At 41.6% G+C, this 25,377-nt stretch overlaps 1 protein-coding gene across 4 annotated transcripts in view; it reads left to right on the top strand.

The window, feature by feature from the left end:
• LOC121694131 (cytochrome P450 2F2-like) overlaps nucleotides 1–7,500 on the top strand; it is a 14,340-nt gene extending 6,840 nt beyond the window's left edge. For all 4 annotated transcript variants that reach the window (XM_042074100.1, XM_042074101.1, XM_042074102.1 and 1 more), the window contains 5 exons: nucleotides 2,142–2,321; nucleotides 2,596–2,734; nucleotides 2,837–3,024; nucleotides 6,522–6,663; nucleotides 6,801–7,500. In XM_042074100.1, the coding sequence (XP_041930034.1) occupies nucleotides 2,142–2,321; nucleotides 2,596–2,734; nucleotides 2,837–3,024; nucleotides 6,522–6,663; nucleotides 6,801–6,994 (843 nt within the window). In that variant the 3' untranslated portion in view covers nucleotides 6,995–7,500. The remainder of the gene's footprint in view (nucleotides 1–2,141; nucleotides 2,322–2,595; nucleotides 2,735–2,836; nucleotides 3,025–6,521; nucleotides 6,664–6,800) is intronic.
• Nucleotides 7,501–25,377: the final 17,877 nt, after the last annotated feature.

The raw sequence follows: 25,377 nt of genomic DNA, 5'->3' as shown, positions 1-25,377 counted from the left end.
GCAGGCAGGACATTTTTTTTCAATGTTGTGTGTGGTCGCGTCTGGTTACGAATCAAATGGAGCATAGCGTTAGTTCAGGCAGGCCACGGAGTCTTGCCCAGTTTCCCTGAATGGCTCAGCTTACTGCCCAGCTGATCATCTCTGCTCTGTCACTGACGGAGATCATTCAGAGCACTTTATTTAAGCTGCCTTAGTCTACCTTCTGCCTGCCGGTTCTTTACAAGCCTTTTGCATGCCACCTCCACCCCATCTCCTCATCATACTTCTGATTTATCAATGTTTGTCATTGATGTCTGCTCTGTTCTGTACCTATGGGTGGGTTTATCTTTGCTGCTCTCCCTGCCTTGGGCTTTCCATATTTGCACATGGAAGGGCAGGGGGCTCCCAGAACAGAGCATTCTACCAAATGTAATATTATGCAAATAGTAAATCTATTTCTTTGACAAATTATTGTTCATTCATAAATGAATACAGGACAACACCAGGCATTTCATATAGCCTAGCCCACATCGTAAAGAGAAACTTAAGCTTTTTGCTCGCAGATTTCTCTGCTCCCCCTATAGACCCTTTCAACAATAAAAACAAAAACAATGCTTGAACGTTCTATTTGGTTCCCAATCTACTTCCTCTGCATATAAAACAGAAGCCTTGTGGGGCCAACTATGATGCTGATAATGGAACTCTCTTGAAAGGGTCTATAGACACATTCCATATGTTATCTTAATGCAGAGGAAGTAGATTGGGAACCAAATAGAATGTTCAAGCATTGTTTTTGTTTTTATTGTTTACGGTTTACTCGCTTTCTCCTTCTTTTCGGCTCTGCCATGACTAATGTCTAAGAAACTCCATCACTACCTTGTTCTAGCCGGTGCCTGCCATGTACTGTATGTGTGTAGTAAAGAAATTCATTACATCACAAGGCTGCGAGCTATGGCTGCGAGACTTTCTGTCTCTGAGGCCGTCGGCAAAGTTGCAAAGGTGTTTTTTTCGCTCACGGACGCTAGGGGGAAGCGAGACGGCCACCATTCAACCCGAAAAAAGTCATACTGTATAACCATTCCAATGACTTCGAAGCTGTTCAGTTAAGGCAAATTAAGCTAAAAAACCTGCATAGGTCCCCTTTAAACTGAGTCATTTAAATAAAATGTATTTAAAACTGTAGTCATGAAGTTTGAATAGTCAGTTTGAGAAGAGAGGGAAGTTAACTTAAGGCTACCAGCGAGAACTAGGACGCAGGGACATGTCAATAATCCAGCAGAAGGAAATTAAGAGATTTATTCTCAACCAAAGTACAGCTCTACTGCTAAGACCTGAAAAAAATCTCTTTCCACTTTAGGGAATGACACAAACTCATCTCTCAGCCCTAGATAGCTGCACACACCTTGGAAACTATGCGAGAGATGATAATGTCCACTAGTTTGTGAATAACCGAAGTCTGAAGTACCATCACAGAGGCTAGTTTAGTCGCTACTGGCATTGACGCCAATGCTACTGACAGCTCTGGTATTGTCAGAGAATGGGCTCTGGTACATAGATATTAAAAATCTAGATACCGCATTGTCCATCGAGTTCTATGAGGTGGCATACGTAAACATGGCCGTCATATTGCTGGGGGCAACACCTTTACTGTCTATGGGCAACACTTGCCGGCAATCAGAGACACCTGTCTGATTTCCAGTCAGAGTCACCATTGGACTCCAGTGATTGTTGCTCCCACCAATATGGCGGCGCTATTTACATATGTTCTGGAGCCCAATGCATCTAGCTTTCTAATATCTATGCTCTGGTATTGTTCACATTTCTTTTTCTACGGTGTCAAGTAGGTAGCAATAGCCTTTTCACAACAACACCTCTGTTCAGGAGAATACAACTAGTGTCGTGACCACCACGCGAATGTATAAAATAATACAGCACTCCTGTGACCTCACAACCAAGGTGCGCAGGGACCAATGTGTCGAGTGTATAACACCTTTACGTGTGTGTGTGTGTGTGTGTGTGTGTGTGTGTTAATGTGTATGTGTGTGCTAGCTGTATGACGTGGCGCCAGTGTTGCGGGCCCTCCCTCTAAGTGTGTGTGTGTGTGTGTGTGTGTGTGTGTGTGTGTGTGTGCGTGTGTGTGTTAATGTGTATGTGTGTGCTAGCTGTATGACGTGGCGCCAGTGTTGCGGGCGCTCCCTCTGCCCTTCAGGAAGGTGTTCCGGTACTATCAGCGGCTCAGGGAGCACATGCAGCAGGTCATCACACAACACCAGCACCAGAGTGCGGCACACACACACGAACCCAGAGACATGATAGACTGCTACCTGCAGGAGATGCAGAAGGTGCGTATGTGTGTGTGTGTGTTTTTATATATGTGACATCACCCCAGTGCTGGACCTTTGTGTGTGTGTGTGTGTGTGTGTGTGTGTGAGAGAGAGAGATACAGACAAAGATGTTATGTTTGTTGAGTTATTGAGGTAATTACCTAAATGTATGTATATATTGGGTGAAAATGTATTAGTGTTTTAGCTTGTCTGTTTCCTTATGGCTTATGGTGTGTTTGTGTGTACATTATGTTTGTGTGTGTGTGTGTGTGTGTGTGTGTACATTTATCAGAGGGCAGGCGATGGGTCTTCATTTGATGACTCCCACATGGAGAGTTTGCTGATTGACTTGTTCGTCGCTGGAACAGACACAACCTCCAACACACTTCGCACGGCATGTCTCTACCTGATGACACACACACATGTACAAGGTAAGACACACACACACACACATACTCAAGTGTTCCACTCATACCACAGAGAGTGTATTTGTGTGCCTCTTTAAAGGTGTGTGTGTGTGTGTTGATGTATAGAGCAATGTCATCAGGAGATTGACGCCATGCTGGGCTGTCGTGAGTGTGTGTCATTTGATGACCGACACACCATGCCGTATGTGCAGGCGGTCATTCACGAGTCGCAGCGCGTGGGCAACGTAGTCCCCCTCAGTGTGTTCCGCACCGCCACAACACACACACAGCTCCATGGATATACCATCCCTAAGGTAGCGGTCACTAACAGCAATAGTAACAGCATCACTTAGGTTGGCAGGGGATGCTTTTCTCTTTCAGCACACGATGGTCATTTCTAACCTGTCTCTCTCTCTCTCTCTCTCTTTCTCAGAGCACAATGGTCATCCCTAACCTGTCTCTCTCTCAGAGCATGATGATCATCCCTATCCTGTCTCTCTTTCAATTCAGTTCAATTCATTGTGCTTTATTGGCATGACTGTTCAGGTTACAATATTGCCAAAGCATTAAGAACAAAAAAAACAAAAGCAAAAACATGGAAAATCAAAATAGGGGACATTAATTATAATTATACTAATAATAAAAAAACAATGATAAGATGATAATGTAAATAATAGAGGGAAGAAAAAGTAGGTTAATAGAATAGTGAAATTGGTGGGGGGGGGGGGAGATAAACAACAGTAGGGGTGGAATCACTGGCTTACGGTTGCATTTCGTCTTTCGTGACAGGCTAGTACATATTTTCCAGCTGCCAGTGCAATTTCACCCAGGATATATTTTAGCTTACCCTCGTTATTTTCATCTAAGATTTCAGGGCGTATGGTACTTGCTTTTGTAAGGAAGGTTTCTCTGAGGTCTGTGTAAAATTTGCATTCTGTTAGGAAGTGTAGCTCTGCTTCTATTTTACTTTCCTGGCAGTGGTGGCACAGCCTGGCCTCTCTTGGTAACCAGGTCTGTTTCCTTCTCCCTGTTTCGATGTTCAGATTGTGCTCGCTGAGTCTGTACATAGTCAATGTTCTGGATAATTTTTTGTCTTTGAGCGTTTTTAGATATGGGGCCAATTCATATTTGTGCTTAATTGCAAGATAACATTCAAGTTTATGTTGGGTTTTTGTGATTTCTGTCCAATGATATATATTTTTCTTTTTCTTTTTCTATGATAGAATTTGGATGGATTTTATTCGCTAATTGAATTGAATCTTTTTTAGTTTTGGGCATTGTCAAATTAATTGGAGTGAGATTACTGTGCTTTAAGATTAATTGATTTAGGGGACTTTTCTATATTTAAAATTCTTTTTTTAATTTTGATAATTATTGGGAACTGGCACAGTTCAGCCCTGCAGCCATTATATGGCGTATTTCTGTGAGCTCTAAGAATGTTTTTGCAGAAATCCATATGCAGGGCTTCAATTGGGTGTTTTCCCTAATCTGCAAAATCATATCTTGAAAGTGGTCCCCAAATTTCGTACCCATAGAGGGCAATAGGTTCAATGACTTGCATGAACATTTTTAACCATATTCTTATGGGAATATTGGTTTGAAATAATTTTTTGATAGCATATAGAGATCGTTGTGCTTTTTCTTTTAGTTTTTTTACTGCCAAATCAAATTTTCCTGTTGAGTTGATGGAGATCCCTAAATAAGTATATTCTTAAGTTTGTTCGATTAGTTCTTTGCCAATTGAAAATTTCATCATTTTGTTATTTTTGTTTTTTCTTTGGAAAACTACAACTTTTGTCTTTTTTAAGTTCACCTTTAGTGACCAATTTTCTGCGAATTTTTCCAGAATATTCAGGCTATTTTGCAGGCTTACTTCATCTGGGGCTATGAGAACTAAGTCATCTGCATAGAGAAAACATTTTACCTCTGTGTCTACTAATTTTATGCCATGATCAGTGGATTGTTGGATTTTAGTGGCCAACTCATTTATATATAAATTAAATAACATTGGACTCATTGCACATCCTTGACAGACACTACGGTATTGGGGAAAATCTGTTTGCATATTTCCAATCTTAACTGCACATTTTTTTGAGGAATACATTGATTTTATTACATCATATGTTTGCCGCCAACCCCACATTCTAATAATTTGTAGAGTAGACCTTTGTGCCATACAGAATCAAAGGCTTTGTCGAAATCAACAAAGCAAGAGAATAATTTGGATTTGTCTTGTTTAACGTGTTTATCAATTATAGTGTGTAGTGTAAAAATGTGATCTGAGGTCCTATGATTTGGAAGGAAACCGATTTGTGCTTTGTTTAGTATGTTGTGTTGATTGATAAAATCTGTCAGTCTATAATTTACTATGGAACAAAATAATTTGCCCATGTTGCTGCAGATGCATATACCCCTGTAGTTACTCGAATCTAACCTATCGCCACTCTTAAATATAGGTGAAATGAGACCCTTGCTCCATAATTCAGGAAAATGCCCTACATTAAGAATTAAATTAAAGAGTTTAAGAATGGCTCTTTGGAAGGTGGGGTCTGTGCTAATGATCATTTCATTCAATATGTTGTCAAACCCACAGGCTTTTTTGGGATGTAGAGTTCTTATTTTTTCCTCCAATTCTTTTTCAGTAATTGGCATATCTAAGGGATTCTGAGAAGGTTTTATAATTTGTTCCAATTTGTCCAATTTTTGAAGTATTTGTTTTTGATGATTATTTAATGGGTTGTTTTCATATAGGGATTTGAAATGATCTGTCCATATATCTCCCTTTTGGATCGCTAACTCCTCTGAGTTTCTGCTTTGTAATGTTTTCCAGTGTTCCCAGAAATTATTGGAGTCAATTGATTCCTCTAGTTCATCAATTTGTTTTGACAGGAAACTAGATTTGTTAGTCTTAAGTTCATGTTTGTACTTTCTCAACGACTCATGTTGTAAACGAATGACCTCATTGTTGGGCTGTCTGTGTTTTTGGTTTGATAATTCCCTTAATTCTTTCCGCAATGTCTTACATTCTGTATCATACCAAGTTGGTTTCTTGTTTATAGTTTTTGTTTTACCTCTGTGAGATAACAACCCAGATGATTTGGCTATATGGTCAAATATTTTATTTAAATCATTAACCGCACTGTTTACTCCTTCTTTGTTCATTGAAGAGGGGTTGATCAGAAACATATGTATCATTGCCTTTGTGTCATCTTGTCTGATTGTTTTAAGATATTGATCTTTGCTATTTTCACGCCATCTGTAGGTCTTACTCATCCTATGCATTATAGATTATTGAGAAAAGTTGGGCTTTCCATTAGTTGTGTATGATATGATTTTTTTTTCCAATTTTGAGCCATACATTATATTTCCCCTTTCTAATTAACTCACAGTTAATTTCGGCTCTGCTCCATATTAAAAGACCTCCTGAATCCCTGCCCTGTTTAGCTGATTTTAATTTTATTGATGGAACTATTATTTCTCTGTAACCTGGTTATTTCTCTCTCTTTGTCATTGTCAGGGCACAATAGTCATCCCTAACCTGTCTCTCTCTCTCTCTCCCTGAGCATGATGGTCATCCCTAACCTGTCTCTCTCTCCATCTCTGTCTTTCTCTCTCTCTGTCATTCTCAGGGCAAGATGCTCATCCCTAACCTGTCTCTCTCTCTCTCCCTGAGCATAATGGTCATCCCTAACCTGTCTCTCTCTCTCTCCCTGAGCATAATGGTCATCCCTAACCTGTCTCTCTCTCTCTCTCTCTCCCTGAGCATAATGGTCATCCCTAACCTGTCTCTCTCGTTGTGTGTCATTCTCAGGGCACGATGGTCATCCCTAACCTGTCCTCTGTGCTGAGTGAAGAGGGCCAGTGGAAATTCCCTCATGAGTTTAACCCTCACAACTTCCTGAATGAGCACGGAGAGTTTGTCAAACCTGACGCCTTCCTTCCTTTCTCAGCAGGTACGCTATGTGTGTGTGTGTGTGTGTCTGTAAGTGCACAGAGGGAACAGCAGGACTATTTACAACAGTACTGTATTGCTAAAACATACACTGTGCGTTTGTGTGTGTGTGTGTCGGTATATGTGTGTGGGTGTTAGGCTCCCGAGTGTGTCTCGGGGAGAGTCTAGCCCGGATGGAACTCTTCCTCATCCTGGTGACTGTGCTACGTCGGTTCCAGCTGGTGTGGCCAGACGATGGGGGTGTGCCCGACTACGAGCTCATCTTTGGGGCCACTCAGTCCCCCAAACCCTATCGGATGGGCGTCCGCTTACGACCACAGGTTGGGAACTAGAACATCCATCCAGATCTACTCCTGTCTGCTGGGATCTAGAACATTCATCCAGATCTACTCCTGCCTGCTTCTTGTCCCCTGTCTTCTGCAGATGGACAGCTAGCGCATCTGAAATAATCTCAATACAAGAGGCTACGTGTATAGGGACTACATATCTGTAGGATTCCAGTTGAACACATCATTACTTTCAAGATGGTATTCCTCCATTGACTTGCATTGTATTGAACACAGCACCACATGTGGCATTACAAGAGAGCTGGTCCAGCAATTCTTTTTGCATCACATGACATCACTGTAACTTTCAACTACCATGTTTGTGCTTATGGTGTGTCCATTGTCACCGCCCACAGCATTCATTCACTATGGTTACCACTGTGCTTCATGACTAGAGCAAAGGGAAAGTCACACAAGCAGATCGTGCAGTACACTTTATTTTATGTGCTGTTGGCTGTAATAGCATTACTTACTTGTCGTGATCAAAAAAAATATTTTTGCTCTCCTGGTGACATATTTGTCCATCCTTTACCCATGTGGCTACCATGTACATGGTGACCTTTTGTCCACAAAAAGGCCAAAAAGGAGGCCACCTTTTGTGCTTTTCTCCTTTAAATGAAGGCTATATGGTTGTTTCTCAAAGTTGAAGATCCTCGATGATAAGTGCTTGGTAGAACTGAGCCCTAAGATGAGATAAGGCTTCTGCTTAGCATTCAGAAAACACACAATTTATCAGACTCTTGAGTGTGCAGGAAGCATGAGATCCTCATAGCGCCTTTATGCCACATCGGATATTCGGAAATTCCAACCTCCGACAGGAAAAATTACTTGAACGCAAAATCTGGTCGGACTTTATGCTTGGAGACTCATGCGAAACTCTTGTGCCCTGAGGTACTCGACTTGACATCACTATCATATTCTCCAACCACGGCGGTTTCCCTTGTAACAACACAAGAGGCGAATCTCACTCTCATTACTAATAGGCAAGGTAATTTATTTTTTGGCAAGGTCATTTATTCATTTATTAATTGTTTTCCGAGCTGATATCATGAACACACTTTTTTCGGGGGTCGGGATTTTTAAAGTCAGGTCCTCCGAGTTTATGGTTGGCGTGAAGGCAGTATCAGTCCAGGCGAGTGAGAAACATGTTAAAATGACGGAATGGACTAAAACACATTCATTCGTCTGGTGCTAAGAAAATTGATAACATGCAGAGTGCTGTGAGTTTGAGTACAGCTTTTGGTGGGGATTTGTTTTGACGTAGTACCAACCTATCAAAACATCACTTAATTGTTTTCCCCCCTCGATGCTTTCCTAAATATCTTACCCGTGGACAGAGGGGTTACCAAAAAAATGGGCGCAACAGTTATAGCCTACAGCACAATAATTTAGTGCAGACCCTGGGCAGACACACAGGGTCCATAGCCTAGCCTACAAGTATAAACGTGTCAGTTGTTAAACCAGGTGAATATAATATGTAGGGTTTCCCAGTGCCATTTATAGTGGTGTATACCGATACAACTCAAATCAAATACAATAATTATTTACAGAATCATATGTAGCCTACAGAGCATTTATCTATCTATACATCCATTTTTGGAGCATAGGAACCATAGCCAATAAAAAAAATACTGGTGTGGTGGGAGCCCTCCACCACACCAGTGTGGAAATCATAGACGCTACGCGATCCCACCAACACACTCACTGAAAAGATGGATTCATGTCAGTTTGTATTTCATACATTTTGAAATTCATATTAAGTTGATATAATTTGTTAATATTTTATATACAACCTCAAAACAGAAAAAGTTGGGATGTTTTGTAAAATGCAAATGAAAAAACAGAATGTGATAATATACAAGTATAAACCCATACAAGTATAAGCCCAGGTTTGGAAACATGCAGTGCCATCTGCGGTCCAAAAGACCACGGGCATTCAATTTGTTTTTCAACTCTTTCCCTTGTTTCCAAATTAAATCTGAATGTTTTAATGATAGTATGTCCTGTAGATGATGAACTCCCCAAATACTTCACAATTTCATGTTAAGAAGCATTAAAATTACATTGTTTCATTTGTGCACACAGGTTTACACAGAGTGATGAATACCCCAACATCTTTACTTGTCAGAGACCCTGCCTCTCTGGGATGCTCTTTTTCATACCCAATCGTGTTGCCAGTTACCCTAATTACTTGTCAAACATTCCTCCTTTTGTTTTCTTTATCATTACACAACTTTTCCAGCATTTTGTTACCCCTGTCCCAACTTTTCCAGCATTTTGTTACCCCTGTCCCAACTTTCCAGCGTTTTGTTACCCCTGTCCCAACATGTTGCTGGTATCAAATTCAGAATTAACATATATTTTCCATGAAATAGTCAACTTTGTCATTTTCAACATTTTATATGTTGTCTATGTCCTTTTTGCAACTAAATATGAGTTTGAGAGATTTGTAGATTATTACATTCTGTTTTTATTCACATTTTACACAATGTCCCAACTTTTTCTGTTTGGGGGTTGTAGTAGGCTTATTTCATGATCTGCACAATTACTAATTAAAATATGTAGTAATTTAAATATTTCATATTTTTTTATTTTGATTTACATTTTACATGATTTGAGTGCCTGTCACTTTAGAATGTAAGAGTAATTACAGTAGACTTCAGTCTCATGGTTTTAGTGGAAACATTTAGTTTTTAGGGTTTGTATATCGGTTTGTATCCCACTGTTATGCCTCCCTCTAATGGCTGTTTTGAGTGCTGCATCCACAAACTCCAGTTAAGACGTGTACAGCTTTTTAAACACAGCATTTTACATGTGGCATTCCATTCCATTCCAAAACGCATAATCACGGCTCGTACAGACCAATCAGATGTATTTGCTCTCTGTGTTTTTATTTAAGTTGTATATCATCCAATGGTAATTTGTAAATGTTTAATGCCGGCGAAATCGTGAGCTCTCTGAACATTCCATGATCAGGAGGAGCTCAGGGCAGTCGTTTTGTGTGTGTGTGTGGGGGGGGGGGGGGGGGGGGGGGTGTTCCAGAAAGGAGGTTTACCAAACACTGAGATAACACTTAACCTCTGGGTTGTCTGAACCTTTGACAGCTAAACCCCAGCTGTTGGTTCCAAAACACCGGTTACCAGTTAGTTCAATCAACAGCGTGTTAGTTAAAGGAGAAGTTCGGTGTGGTATTGACCTAAAGTGTGTTGAAACATGACACCGAGTGTGAACTTTTGTCTGATAGCCCATCTAGGTGAGCTGAGGTTTACCAAACACTGAGATAAAACTTAACAAGTTTTAACAAGGCACCCCTGTCAAAGTCATACCTGTCGAGTACTTTGAAAGTCGACATCAAGAGTTGAAGACTTCACAAATGTAGCCTAATGCCAAACATCCGCATGTTCCAAACAAGTAGGCCTACAGCCCTTCGCAGGCACTTCGCTTATCTTACCATGTGGCTCACCATATCCATTGGCTTGAACGCTAAAAAATATATATATATGGGTCGCGACTTTATGCACATGAAATTGTGGGTCCCAAAGCCAAACCAGTTGAGAACCACTGACATGGCATACTACCCACCATCATTTCCGTAACCAAAGAATGTAGAACGACAAATTTAACAGGTCGGCAACGTAATCTGATTACTTTTAGATTACTTCAATAAATATGTCCCTTAAGTAAAAGACACCACCACTGAATTGATGAAAGAATTCTCATTCTATTTTTCTCTTTATTATTTCATTACATCTAAGAAATCTCTTTGCTCTGAGTAAAGCATTCCTGTGTTAACTGATCTTTTCCTCCAAAAATCTTAATGTAGCACCTTGTTTTAGTGTTACCATTTACTTTGAGGTCACCAGGTCCCATTGTCTGAAAAACACCCAAAACTAATGGTGTTAGTTAGTCTGAAAAACACCCAAAACTAATGGTTGTGATGACTCCAAACATGCACAACTCAGCTTAACCTTTATAAGGGCATACCTGGACAATGAATTTAGCTTTCACTGGATTTTTTTGACCCAGGGGTAAAATGTTGACGTTAAACCCATGCAAAATTAGCAATGTTATACACCATGTCAGTTTTGTCCGTATTCTACGGTTGCTGGAGTCATTGGAACCAGGTTCAACCACAGTGTGTTGGCGGCACAGGCTGGAGCGGATGTGGGATGCTGGGGCATCAGGGCCGGGTCCGGCCCGGCATTGGAGTTCATGTTGTTTGAGGTGAGTCGATAAAACTCTGTTCCAAAGCAAATCTCTGATTTGTTACAATATTAAAATGTATTCCCCTAAGTACATCATCTGACTGTTTAAACATAGCTCCACTATTGAACATGAACATGCCCCCAGATTGTAGCACTGTGGCTGCCCCCCACCGACAGTGACCTAGAGAAACAGAGATCTATGTGAAAAATTGCCAGAATTCTCCTTTTAGGGGTTGTAAGATAGCTGCAACATATGGTGTGTGTGTGTGTGTGTGTTTCTCACCAGAGTCTCCTGCCAGAGTGTCCATTCATGTTGTAAATGATGTTGGTGAGTTTGTTGAGGGGAAGCCTGTCCAGCTGCAGTGTGTGATAGAGGATGTGGCTCCATATGACCATCTCAGCGTGACATGGTTTAAAGGTCAGCAGCAGCTCTCACATCCCCCCATTAGAAACACCAAAGTCCATAGAGATAGAAGTGAAAATGTGACGGTGACACAAACACTTCAGCTCACTGCCAGCAGAGAGGAGCATGAAGCCCAGTACAGATGTGAGACCGAGCTCCAGCTCGAAGGACTTCAGACTCATCCGGTGAAGAGCTCAGCGCCCCTTTGGATTTATGTGCTTTGTAAGTCTATCTTTCTCAGTGATGTTTTCATCAACATAAAAGGATGTAGTCAAAGGGCAAAGTCCAGTGTATGCCTACTTTTCAATTATTTGCAAATGCCAATCTTAAAGACTCTTTTAGATAGATAGATAGATAGATAGATAGATAGATAGATAGATACTTTATTGATCCCCAGGGGAAATTCAAGAATCCTTATATAACTTTATGCTTGTTTGTTGATGTTGAAATGTATCTTCTGCAGTTACTCCTGTGATCAACTGTCCATCAAAGGTTAAGCTGCTAGAGCATGAGAGACTGCCCAACTGCATATCTGAGGGCAACCCCTCTGCAGAGGTAGATAGAATAGAATGACTATGCCCCAAAATACACAATGCACCATCATGCCCCTCCAGGGATCCACACATTCACCACATGTGCACATTCAGCACATTGAGTCACTACTAAGCTACAGTACATGTCTTTAACGGTTATTTTGCCAAACTTTGATCAATAGATGTGTAGCAAGTTAAAAATCACATGGATTTGACTACCCAGATGATACCGTACCAGTAGATGAATTTTCAGGTTTTGGCTCATATAGAGATTGTGTCAAATTAGCCTGACGAGCCAGACCCACATTAAAATGTAGGGTCTGGGCACTCACCGTTCGCAGTGCTCAGTCCGAGGGGCGGGATAATCAGTTGTCTTTCAAATTCCATCTGCACGCAATAGGACAGCGGCAGCGCTATGAGTCCCATGCGTTTCCCACCAGCGGAGCTAGTTGGCTAGTTCAAACGTTTGCCAACTTAATAAAAGCTTAACTCGTGTCACACTGTTCGGCAACAGTAACATCCATCTTATTATGACCGCCGCGCAGCGCAGATTTTTTTTTTTTTTTTTTTTCTTTTTCGCATGCCCAAATTTCCGTCAATGAGTCCCGGGACACTGAAAGACCGGGGTACACGAAACTTGGTGGGCATGTAACCCCACATGGATAGCATGGAACCATCGTTTTTCGTTTTGATCTGTAGCCCCCCCCCGCTGGACTGGACCCCCCGAAAGGAGGGTAGGGCAGACACAGTTTTCTGTGAATATCTCGAAAACCGTAGGGTTTAGGAGGACCATTTTTTTTTTGTATGTTGATCTCAAGGGGCCATGTCAACCCATTCCATAACCACTCATTTCATGTATAGCGCCACCTAGTTAAACACAAAAAAGTAAAAATGAGGTGTTGTAATTGAAGGTATCTGTGACCTAACATAGTCAAAACTGCACGAAATTGGAAGTGTAGGATCATTATGACACCCTCTGTATGCACGCCAAGTTTCGTGGAATTCCGTTCATGGGGGGCCACACAATAAATTAATTTATGTTACTATACACCAACTAGCCTGTAGGTGGCCGGAGACAGTTTTCTGTGAATATCTCGAGAACCGTAGGGCCTAGGAGGTCCACCTTTTTTATGTATGTTGGTCTTAAGGGGGCATGTCAACCCATCCCATTACCACTTATTTCATGTATAGCGCCACCTAGTTAAAAATTAAAAAGCAAAAAAATTGGTGTTTTCGAACCACCAGGGTACATGAAATTTGGTGGGTATGTAGCCCCACTAGACTTTTACGGAAAAATTTCATTTCGTCCCCCCCCAAAATTAGGTTATGTGTACATTTAGTGACTGTACACTCATTGGCCTGTAAATGGCGGTGCACACATATACACATGCACACACACAGGCACCCACATACTATCGGTATTAGAACGGCCGATACATAATTACAAATTCAGTAGGATTAAAAGAAAGCCAAAATAAATATTCATCATCATCATCATGGCTGCATTTTCAGTATTGGCGAGAAGTAGTCGTGTGTCCACTAGATGGCGCATCGTTGCAGTGAGACGTAATTTTGTTGGAAGTTAAAAGTGGGTTGGAAAAAACAATGGACGCTTCCTACAAGGACTGTAATTTACCGCAGCGAACATCTAATAAGGATAGGACGATGTTCACATGAAGTGTAATTCCCATTTCTTCTTGAAGCCGAAATAAATCTGAGGATGTTTATCGGACATGCTTGGTTTTTACTGCAGGTACGTTAATCTTGTAATATCAATAAGGACCTAGGTAATGTTACCGTTAGCGTTGGTTGAGTGATGGAGGCATTTGATTGATTGCATTTGTAGAAAACTATAAATGCGGATATACCAAGCAAATGTATAGCAGCACTGTTTGTATCTTTCGACTGTCATTTATTGCACGTGCTACAAAATCATTCTGTGCAATGGAAGATTTACCAACGTTACACCGGTCTGATACAGTTTTGCCTATACATGCGTGAGACTGAGACGCCTGTTTATTTTGTTTTAAGTGCGTGCAGGGTGTGAGAGGGGAATCGATGTGCTTTGATTACAGCTTGGTAGTTGTAGTCTGTGAAATTAAAAAGCACGTGTGTGTGAAGTATCCAAACAATGACACCTTCATTTCATTATGGCTGCTTTAGCAAAACACCTTAAGCTACTGTGTAGTGGGTCCGATTTAGAAGTGGCTACTTCATTCGCGCTTTCCTTGACTCATGGAGCTGCGTGAATGTTATTACAACTTTTCGCCACGATATGACAGTTTAAGTCCGCTTGATACTGTAAGGCGTAAGCCATTGGTTTCCAAAGGAGATTTAATTTGTGTCGCCAGCATAGCCTATTGACAATTTATGTTGTAAATAGGCCTACCTTATAATCCTACCTGTAGCTTATGGAAGCTAACAGCTTTCTATTAGGATCTAGTTTGTTAGTTACCGTTTTGTCATAACTCCCTGATGCATTTTTGCATTTAGAATAGCCAGAGCGTGTATATCTCAATCGGAAAATTAAACAATATCGGGTGCCTATGGACTAGGCTGAACCCAGCCTGATCTGCCCGCTATGTATTTTTTGATTTCTTAAAAGATTGAGCTTGGTCTGATGAAAGCCAGACTAGCCATGGACCTCAACAATGCAAGGGAACATGAATCAGCCTATATTTGCACGAACAATAACGGACGAATGAAAGCTCTTCAACTTTGGCCCGTTAAAATGTGTATGAACAGTCTAGCGACGCATTTCATCAAGGCCCATTTGGACATGTCAGTTATTTGCACCACTGGTTAGATGTAAAACAGCATTTCGTTTCAGACTAGGCTACTGTTACTTAATTTGTGCATTAACAATAACGTTTCAGACTACTGTTACTTAATTTGTGCATTGACAATAAAGTATTACATGAACTAAAGATGACTAAAATCTTATGTAGAAGAAGAAACATTCACAAAAAATCCATCCATCCAAAAATGACCTTTGTTTTTGATAGCTGTTGAAAACGGCATGGAACTGACAGAGATGTTTTTGTTTATAAATACATTAAAAAAAAAAAAAAAAATTAAATAAATAACATTATGCTGATACCTTTTGCTTTTCCCAAATACAATATAGCCTACAGGTGTAAGTGACCTTTCATCAATCCAGTTGCAATGGATGAACTGTGATGAACTGCCCTACTTGTGATTGTTTAGAGATTTTAAAGGTTTTATAACAATGCTACATCTTCTTTGGCTATTCTACAATCTATTCACCTTTTCAGCACCAGTAGGCTACTTTCTATGCAGCCGCACACACACACTCAGGCATGCCAAACAAGCATACACAAAAGTTTCAAGAGTGGGGGATGGAGTAAAATATGGAGACAAATTGAAGTGTGATTTATTTTCGCGGAACGGATGTACAGGACTGAGCGGCGGTCATATTTTGTACCGCTATGCGGTACATCTAGTTTGTTTTCAAGTAGCAGGGAATTCAAGCCAACTCTGCCATCAATCATTATGTTAAGCCCACCTAACGACTCTATACACGATTTCATTGGCCTGATTGAGTTTCGATTTCTGGAGCTCACAAGCCAACGGAGAGTTGCTAGACTAGCCCTGGCAGCAAATGTAATTGCCGCTAGGGGCGCGTCTAGATTTCTCAAATGAGAAGGGCTAACGATTTCCTTATTCTTTCTTTTTTCAGTTATTGTTGGTATTTAGACATTTTCATCAAACTAGAAAACAAATAAGCAGACCTAGTATAGTATAGTATAGTATATATACTTTTTTGATCCCGTGAGGGAAATTTGGTCTCTGCATTTTAACCCAATCGGTGAATTAGTGAAACACACTCAGCACACAGTGTACACACAGTGAGGTGAAGCACACACTAATCCCGGCGCAGTGAGCTGCCTGCTACAACGGCGGCGCTCGGGGAGCAGTGAGGGGTTAGGTTCCTTGCTCAAGGGCACTTCAGCCGCAGCCCACTGGTCGGGGCTCAAACCGGCAGCGCTTTGGACTTGTTACCGGAGGGTTGCAGGTTTGAACCCCGACCAGTAGGCACGACTGAAAAGCCCTTGAGCAAGGCACCTAACCCCTCACTGCTCCCCGAACACCGCTGTTGTTGCAGGCAGCTCACTGCGCCGGGATTAGTGTGTGCTTTACTTCACTGTGTGCTGAGTGTGTTTCACTAATTGGGATAAATGCAGACCAAATTTCCCTGAGGGATCAAAAGGAGTATATATACTTATACTTATGGAGTGCACACATGGTGTTCAGTTACAGACAGCAGTCTGTCCACAAAACGGTCTGTTTGAAGTGTGACAAAAGTAATTTTGTTGTTTAGAGTAAAAGCTGAATTTTATCCATAGGCTATATTACCAAGAGTGTGATGTGTATGAAAGGACTTTGTTCCATAAAAAAGTGCTTGAAATGTCAGACACTGAAGCCTACAAACAGCCTTTTCCTTTCGCTGACAGAGCGTATATCAACCTGCATTGTGTATTGGACTGAAGATGCATGCCACTCCACTGCCTTTTCCTTCCTCTGACGGACCGCCCAAATACATAATGTACAATGAGAGAGACAATGAGGTACTTTATATAATAGCAATAATGAGACTGGTCATAAGTTTTACTAAGTGCCTTATCAAGCTGTCAGTTCTCAAGTTTCCCACCAGCGTTCATGGTCCCCAGACTGCTGCTCCAGGTTTTTGCGTCCACTTCCACTTTGAGCTGCCTAATTGTCTAATTGTGTGCACCTGTTCCTAGTGTATAACGCCTGCTCCTTTTGTCTTGAGTGTTGTTTTAGTTTCAAGTTTTTAAGTTTTTATTGTCACATATAGGCCTACTTTGCAATATAGTGAAGTTCTTGTGCGAGTGAAATTCTTGTGGGAGTGAGCTGGATGGTTGGCATCCTTGATGATGGACTCAGCTCTCATCTGACAGCGTGTGGAGTAGATCATTTGAAGCTGAGGGAGGTCAGCAGCCCCAATGATTTTGGATGCTGTCCTGACAGTCCTTGAGAACACTTTGAGATTGTGAGCAGACTGGTTCCCCAGCCACACTGTGATGCTTCTGGTCAGGACGCTCGCGATAAAAGTTCGCCAGCAGGGGCGTAGCCAGGATTACTTTATAGGGGGGGGGGCAGCTGGGTCCAGACTTTTTTATTGGGGTGGCACTTCAAAACTACTATTGGGGTGGCGAATCAAAACTACTATTTGAAAACTACTCAAAAAGTTTTGAAGATTAGGATAGCCTATTTTAATAATGGCAATAAATTGTGTAAAGCCAACACTGATACACAGGTCAGTTTGTTGTCCACTCCAACACATTTTCCATAAATAGGCCAATGCTATAAAAAAGTACATTATGATAATGCACCTTACTTAATCAGTCTTATTCAAATGATGTTAACTCAAAGAACAATAATAAATATAGCCGCAAGCGGCAATGGCGGGCCCGAGCACCTGCGGGCCGCAACCCGTGACATGTCAGAATCCAACAAAGCACCGACGTGGTGAGTTTCTAAAATGTACATATTTCATGCGTGTGCTATTGGTTTTTGTATTTTATTTTCTGCCACATTTACTCGCTTGGCCAGGTGGAGGCTTAATGCAAGGCAGGCCCATTATAATCATAATATATATTCACCTGAGAAATTTCAGACCATTCATTTTAAGCAAAGAACATTTCTGATACACTATTTGGTTGGCCAGATGGTGGCGCTATGTTAGGCATTGAAATTACACATGTGAATATCATCACAATAATGATATCCAAAATGTTTGTAAACTTTCAGATCAATCACTTAAGGCATTGTCCATTTCTGGCACATTTCCTGCTTGACCAGGTGGTGGTGCTATGCCAGGCAGGCCCATTGGGTGTCTGGATATCATCATAATCATAATATCTATTAACCTGAAAAGTTTCAGACCATTTATTCAAAGCATAGAGCATTTCTGGCACATTTCCTGCTTGGCCAGAAGGTGGCGCTATGCTAGGCCTGTGAATTACGCATGTGAATATCATCACAATAATGATATCCAATATTTTATAAAGTTTCAGATCAATCACTTAAGGCATTGTCCATTTCTGGCACATTTCCTGCTTGGCCAGGTGGTGGCGCTATGTCAGGCAGGCCCATTTGGTGTCTGGATATCATCATAATCATGATATCTATTAACCTGAGAAGTTTCAGACCATTCATTCAATGCACTGTGATTTATGACACATTTCCTGTTTATGTGCTGAGATATTAAAATCATATCAAATATATAGGTTATCAAAAATCCCTTCACAATTTAACATCAGCGACATCTTGGCATAATATTTGCCAAATTTCAAATGAATCTGACAAACCGTCTTCATCATATGGCATCAGTATAATTGTCATTCTTTCTGTTGCCAGTTGGTGGCGCTATGCCAAACATGCATTATGGGCATGTGAATATTATCATTAACATGGTCTTCAATGACCTGTGAAATTTAAAACATTTCAAGCCATGCATGGTGAATTATGACACATTTATTGTTTATGTGTATTAAAATTAATAATTTCGCCATTTCGTCAAATTACAACATATCAAAAAAAAGCTTCACAATTTATAATCAGGAACATCTCGGCGTCATGTATACCAACTTTGACATGAATCGGATCAACCGTCTAGGAGGAGTACGTTAAAATTGATCAGGTCCACAACGCACAAAATCTCAATTACCTCACTTCCTGTGGGTGTGGCTAATGGCATGTTAATACAAAAGTTGTTTGTTTTTGGGAGTAACATACACCCACTAAATTTGGTGTGTGTATCTAAAACTATATGCCAACCACAAGTCACAGTGACATAAGGGGGCGCTATGGAGTTCCTGGGCAACGCCCGGTGCCAAGCTTTTATCCCTGTCTATTCACTGTATCACTTGATGTGTGTGCCAAATTTCATGCGTTTTCACCCATGGGAAGAACCTCTTTTGGCATCATGATTCATCACATATTTCATCACATATTAGTCTGCACAAAATCCCAAATACCTCACTTCCTGTTGGGCGTGGCTAATGGATTGTACATACGAAAGTCGTTCATTTTGGGGAGGTACAGACACCTACCAAATTTGGTGTGTGTAGCTGAAAGTATATGCCCACCACGGGATCAGTCTTCGACCATGTTAACCACCTCAAAAACAGGAAAGCAAAAAAGTAGAATAACAATAATAATACTCTATAATAATAATAATAATCCTTACAAAAACAAAAGGGCCTTGCGCCCTTCGGTGCTCGGGCCCTAAATATAGCTGCAAGCAGCAATGAGGGGGCCAAGCAGATAGGCCGGAGTAACCATGGCAACGAAATGCTGTTAGCTCAATGCTGCAATCAGACGTATGGCCATAAGCTGTCAAAGCAAGTTTCACGTCTAGCACGTCAAAAGTTACAAGGCAAAATGCATTTTTGCTAATTGCAGTGTCATAGATATGTCTCTGTTTTAAGCAGACAATACGGCTACACTATGGCTATATCCACCAATTGTCTCAAGGATACTATAAACACAGACACTCAAGCACCTCAGGCAGACCTCATAAAAAACATACAATTAAGCACACATGTCCCCTGCAACTTCTTAAGACACAGTAAAACACCACACTAGATTACATTAGTCCTAGTCTACATACTGCATATTTGCATCTATTCACATGCTCTGGCACATTGGCATAATACTGTGCAAGGCAACCCAGCATCCTGGCATCGGCACTTTCGAGAGCAGAGAGGCTCACCTTTGCTGCCACATTTAAGAGGTTCTCTACATACTTTGGCTGCCTCTGGTAAAAGTGTCAATAAAGGTGTCCAAAAATCATATAATTTGGTCCATCCATATTTTTCAGGAGAAGGCACTGACTGGGTAGCCTGCAGACCTTTGGACCAAATGCTAGCTTGGTACACTGCTCTATTATTTATTCACATTTAAATGCTGTATCAGTGCAGCCTGTGTGAGAGGAATATTTTTCATTGAGAGACATATTTGAGAAAACAAGTCCTTCCTGAGATCATTGACTTTTTCAAGATCAGTTTTCTTATCGTAAATACTAGTGATGTAGCCTAGAAATCTAGACGCACCCTAGCGGCGGCAAATTAATTTGCTCAGCCTGTACGTCTAGTATCAAACCATAGGGATTTCTATTGGCTAACACCGTGGATGTTATTCAATCACAGCGCTCTATTTTGTTAAAGAGTCTTAAGGCGGGCTTAACAGGATAACGACAGTCCTGCGACTGTGAACAACAAGGAAGGTGGCTATGGCGAACGAAGAGCGGTTGTTTGAATCGGCGTTGGCGTCAACTTTGGAGGAGTTGGACTTGTGCTTTTCTTTGAAAGTTGAGCAACACAATGCACTTAAGTCATTACTTTCAAAGAAGGATGTATTGCCGTTTTGCCGACCGGATACGGATATGGTCGTAGTGCTGGCCTATTGCATGCCTAGGCAGTTTGAAAGACAATTCTCTGCCCGCCCCTTGGATTAAGCGAGGTGAATGGTTCGATTCCAGACTATACATTTCAATGATATAGGATGGCCCACCAGGCTACTAGTGATGGGCAAATGAAGCTTTGGTGAACCACTAAACCACAGCTGTGTGAAGCTAGCGACACTAATGAAAAAATCCAATATGGCTGCCACATGTAGATTTTTCAACATAAAAGTCCTTACCCAAACCAGTATGTGTAACCAAAAATATTGGTTTGCTAAGGACTTTTATGTTGAAAAATGTATGTGTGGCGGCCATCTTTTTGCTTTTCAGCTAGTGTCGCTAGGTTCACACTGCTGTGGTTCAGTGGTTCACCAAAGCTTCATTTGCCCATCACTAGTAAATACACAAGTGTACTTCTCCAGCAATGCAAACATGTTTGATTCCTGGCTAAGCAGTTGAAAAGGATTTGCTGTCATAGCAATGAAGGCATCCTTTACTTCTGGAAATGGTTTCCATGCAGCCCACCCTTTAGAAGGAGTCTGCTGTTCCAGAGGTAGCCACTCCATTATCACATAGTGCAGTTGTTCAACTATTTCCATCTAAAAGTTATCTGATTGTGTTCCATAGAGCCATCTCTATGTGTAACCCACCAAGCATCACAAACCTCTCTCCATAACAGTCTGGATCTCTGGATCACACACACACATAAACACACAAACACAGGCACGCATATGCACATGCACACACACACACACACTCTTATAAACAAAAGCAAACTCACATATGCACACATTAATTTACATGCACATGAGTTGCAGGAGTAGGAGATGGAGACAAATTGACAAGCGTGACTTATTTTTGCGAAGAGAATATGCAGGACTGAGAGGTGGTCCTATTTTGTACCGCTATGCGGTACATCTAGTTTATTGCTGCAGTTACTAATGTTACTCTGTGAGTATTAGCTACAGAGGACCTGACACTTCAAATGCTGGCATATCGTGTCACATTTAAAATTAAACTGTGTTAAGCAGACGTGAGCGGCAGGCTGAACAGATCTGCAACAGAAGGAGGTTGCTATGTTAGCTCCAGTTGCAAAGTCAGCCATCTTCACCAGCTAACACGATAATCCAGTTACTGTACAACAACAGTATGACAGTTACAGGAAGATAATCGCTCAGATTATTATTAGGCCACTTGAAAATAGGCTATGGCTAGGCTAAGCACTGGAGGTATTTTAATATTATGTTTGTTTTGCTAATAGTTAGGCAAGGCCTCCTTGTGGTTTTGATCAACCTAATAATCTTTGAAATGTCAATTGTAGGCCTAAACACTAAGGTGAAATGCGTTGAAACTGACATGCCACTAGAACAGATGTTTTATCGGCTTTGAGGTATAACAAAGTCTCCAGTCTTGTAAATTCACATTATGTAACATCCATAACGTCACATCCATAACGCACCATTAAAGGTTTTAAAAGTAAGAAAGGGGCACGATTTGGTCATCACACTTTACATTGATATAAATCAGCTTTGCACTATGGACATTGTCGCATCAACACTGTATGTGTAGCATACACTTTTCCTATAAAACGTTATGGATGTGATATGGCCATGGAACTTGCTGACTTAAAACAAAAGCCTTACAAATGTAAGGAGTTGTGCTCTTAAAGGCAAGCTGAGCATAGACATTACTCTACCATTCCCTTGTCAATCTGGAATTTGTCAAATGACAATTTGTTTGAACCTTGGGTCCATTTATCCACTTTTTAAATATGTATAATATTACCATGTGAAAAAATGTTGTTTCTGTATGGTTGCACACCATATTTATGATGTAAAAAGAGTGTAATTCTCTATCAGATCAGTTACAAACAATTAAATATAGACCTAAATGAAGATTTTAACAACAGTTCTATTTGCGTATGCACAACTTTTTTTTTCTATGTTAAGGATGACCTTTGCATGGAATTGCCCAGTGTATACTTCTCTGGAAGACAGAGCATATATTTTTGCGCTTTTTGAGCTGGCTGAATGTATATTTTCTCTCTAGCATCTCGGATCGGGAGGCGAGCGTGCTAGTAATTGAGCTAAAAGCCCAGGCTGCTAGTTCTCACTAGCACGTCAAGGTATCATAGATAGATAGATAGATAGATAGATAGATAGATAGGAGAGATAGATACTTTATTGATCCCCAGGGGAAATTCAAGGTCTCAGCAGCAGCATACATACAACACAAACACATTCTTTAACAGCAGAAAGAGTAATTAAAGTATATAATATAAAAACACAACTAAGCAGTAAGGACAGTAGAAGATAAAGAATATGCTAAATATACTAAAATACAAATTATACTAACAGTTAATACAATATATAAAAATATACTAAAATACAAATTACAAAAATACAAATTATACTAACACTTAATCTAAATCAATTCTAAAAACAGTATCCACATAGTGGTGATTAATAAATCAGAGGCGCTTGCAATGACTGAGGCAGGGACTGAGCCTGTGATTCTCTGTGCATAGTAAGGTATGGTAAGGTGCTCTAAGGTGCTCTGTGTGAATGAGTGTCATGGTGGTAGTGCAATGGTGATAGTGCAAATGAGTAAGTCAACAGTGCAACAATGCAGAAATAAAGTAAAGTAAAGTCTATATATTTAACTATTTAAGAAAATGCATAAGTGTGGCCACAGTTCGGCTGTGGCATGGAGGGGGGCGGGGGTTATGCATGTGTGCTGATGTGCTAATATAGCACGCAAGAGGCAGACAGACTATGCAGAGAAGTCTCTCTCCTCTTCCCTTAAGTGAGAGGAGATAGACTTCTCTGCATAGCCTGTCTGCCATCATGAGGGAGGTTTACTCAATGTACATACTGCACAGCTAAATACTAGCTGGCTACCGTTACTGTAGTACGTAGCCAGCTAGTATTTAGTAGCTTTCTTCCAAAGTTTTTTTGGAAGTTTTTTCCAATAGTTTAAAAATATTTATGTTATTCATACATAAATAATTAACTTCTCAGATGAGGATTCATTTGGGGAGTCATGTCATTCTGACCATTTTAAGCCTGTTTTCCCCCCTTTAAAGCTGTATAAAAGGCATGTAAGATTATTTTCATGGGTTATCTTGCACATATTATTTGTTAACCATCTCTATATATATCCGAGAGACCGTGACCAGGGGGCAGACTCACTCAGACTGGGCAGACTCAAAGGGCTTGGGCAGGGAACAAGCAGACAAAGACTGGACTGACTCGGGCAGGACGACAGACTCAGGCACAGGGGAAGGGACAGGAACAAAGACAATGACAGGAACAGTGACTGGGATGGTGACTAGGATGGTGACTGGGACGGTAATAGGGACAGTGACTGGGATGGTGACTAGGATGGTGACTGGGACAGAGACAGAGATGGGCACGGTGACGGGAACAGAGACGGGAACGGTGACTGGCACAACGACAGGCACAGTGACGGGGACAGGGACAGACCACTCAGGAGAGACAGGAACAGAGAAGGGCTCGGGCAGAGGCGGGGCCGGAGAGTCAGAGGTAGGCGGAACCGGCTCGGGCAGAGGCTGGGCTGCCTGCGTGGCGTCGGGCGACTGGGCTGCCGGCGTGGCGTCGGGCGACTGGGCTGCGGACTCGGCTGCGGGCACAGGAGCGGGCTGGGCGCAGGGGCGGGCGCCTCTGGGCTGGGCACAAGAGGCATGGTGTCGGATGACCGGGTTGGCCGACGCTTGGCACCACGTCTCCTCCTGGAGGGAGCCTGAGGGACCTTTATGAGTGTGAGTTCAGGGGACGGGAACTCAACGGGCTGGGGTTCTGGTCCTGAAGCGGCCAGCTGAAGGCGCAGCAGGCCCACCCTAAGCCCCTGGCAATGGGATGCAGGGGCGGGGTCAGGCAGGAGGCTAGCAACCTCAAAAACCGGATTACTGGAGGGAACAAGGAGGGACTGAAGGCTCTTACCCAGACCTGAGAGCTGGTCGGCCAGGGTAGCCATTCCTGGAACCTTCTGTAGCCAAGGCCTTGAGGAAATAGTCCTTTCCATCAAAGAACAAATAGCATGCCGACGCTCCAAGTCAGTGGACTTCACTAGCTCAGAGTCTAGCTTCTCCATGGAGAAATCAGAGTCTGCTGGGTCCATTTGTGGTCGGATCGTACTGTCAGAGTTACGAATATAGGACCCATGCGCAAGACTCTTTCCGACAGATAGGGATGGGTCGCTCGACACACAGTCCCGACACACGTCTCGAGCTTGCGAAACACTAGTGCTTCGAAACACCGCTTCGGAGCCTATCTTGAAATGAGGTTGTCACGTGACCTATTGAAACGAAGCTTCGTTACCTCACTGACACGTCATGCAGGTCTCAAAACACAGCACAGACTCACCCAAATAGGTAAACTGTTAATGCATTGAATAATTATATACATAATGTCTAACATAAGTCTGTGTATCCCCCATCTTCATGCTCTGGCCAGTATATATCAGGCTCTTACGGGCACATCTGTTCCACATGAATGTAACTTTAGCCAGTATGCTAGGCTATATGTAGCCTACATTAGTAGCCTAAACAACGTCAAGAATAGTGCCTATGAAGGTGCTTTTAGCTCGGTTGACTGCACGCTCGACTCCCGATCCGGGATATAGCCTACTGTTCGCGGGTTAAAGTCCAACGGGTGCAGGCAGATACTAAAGTTCATATTTTCCAAAGCTGGTGATGTCTTCAGTAAAAAGAGCCGATTAGGTGCCAGCACAGCATAACAAATCATATTCTGAAATAAAAATATTTGTATTTGAGT

This window comes from Alosa sapidissima, chromosome 20 (assembly GCF_018492685.1).
Source record: "Alosa sapidissima isolate fAloSap1 chromosome 20, fAloSap1.pri, whole genome shotgun sequence".
Classification (NCBI taxonomy): Eukaryota; Metazoa; Chordata; class Actinopteri; order Clupeiformes; family Clupeidae; genus Alosa; species Alosa sapidissima.
This window is presented reverse-complemented; position numbering and strand designations above follow the sequence as displayed.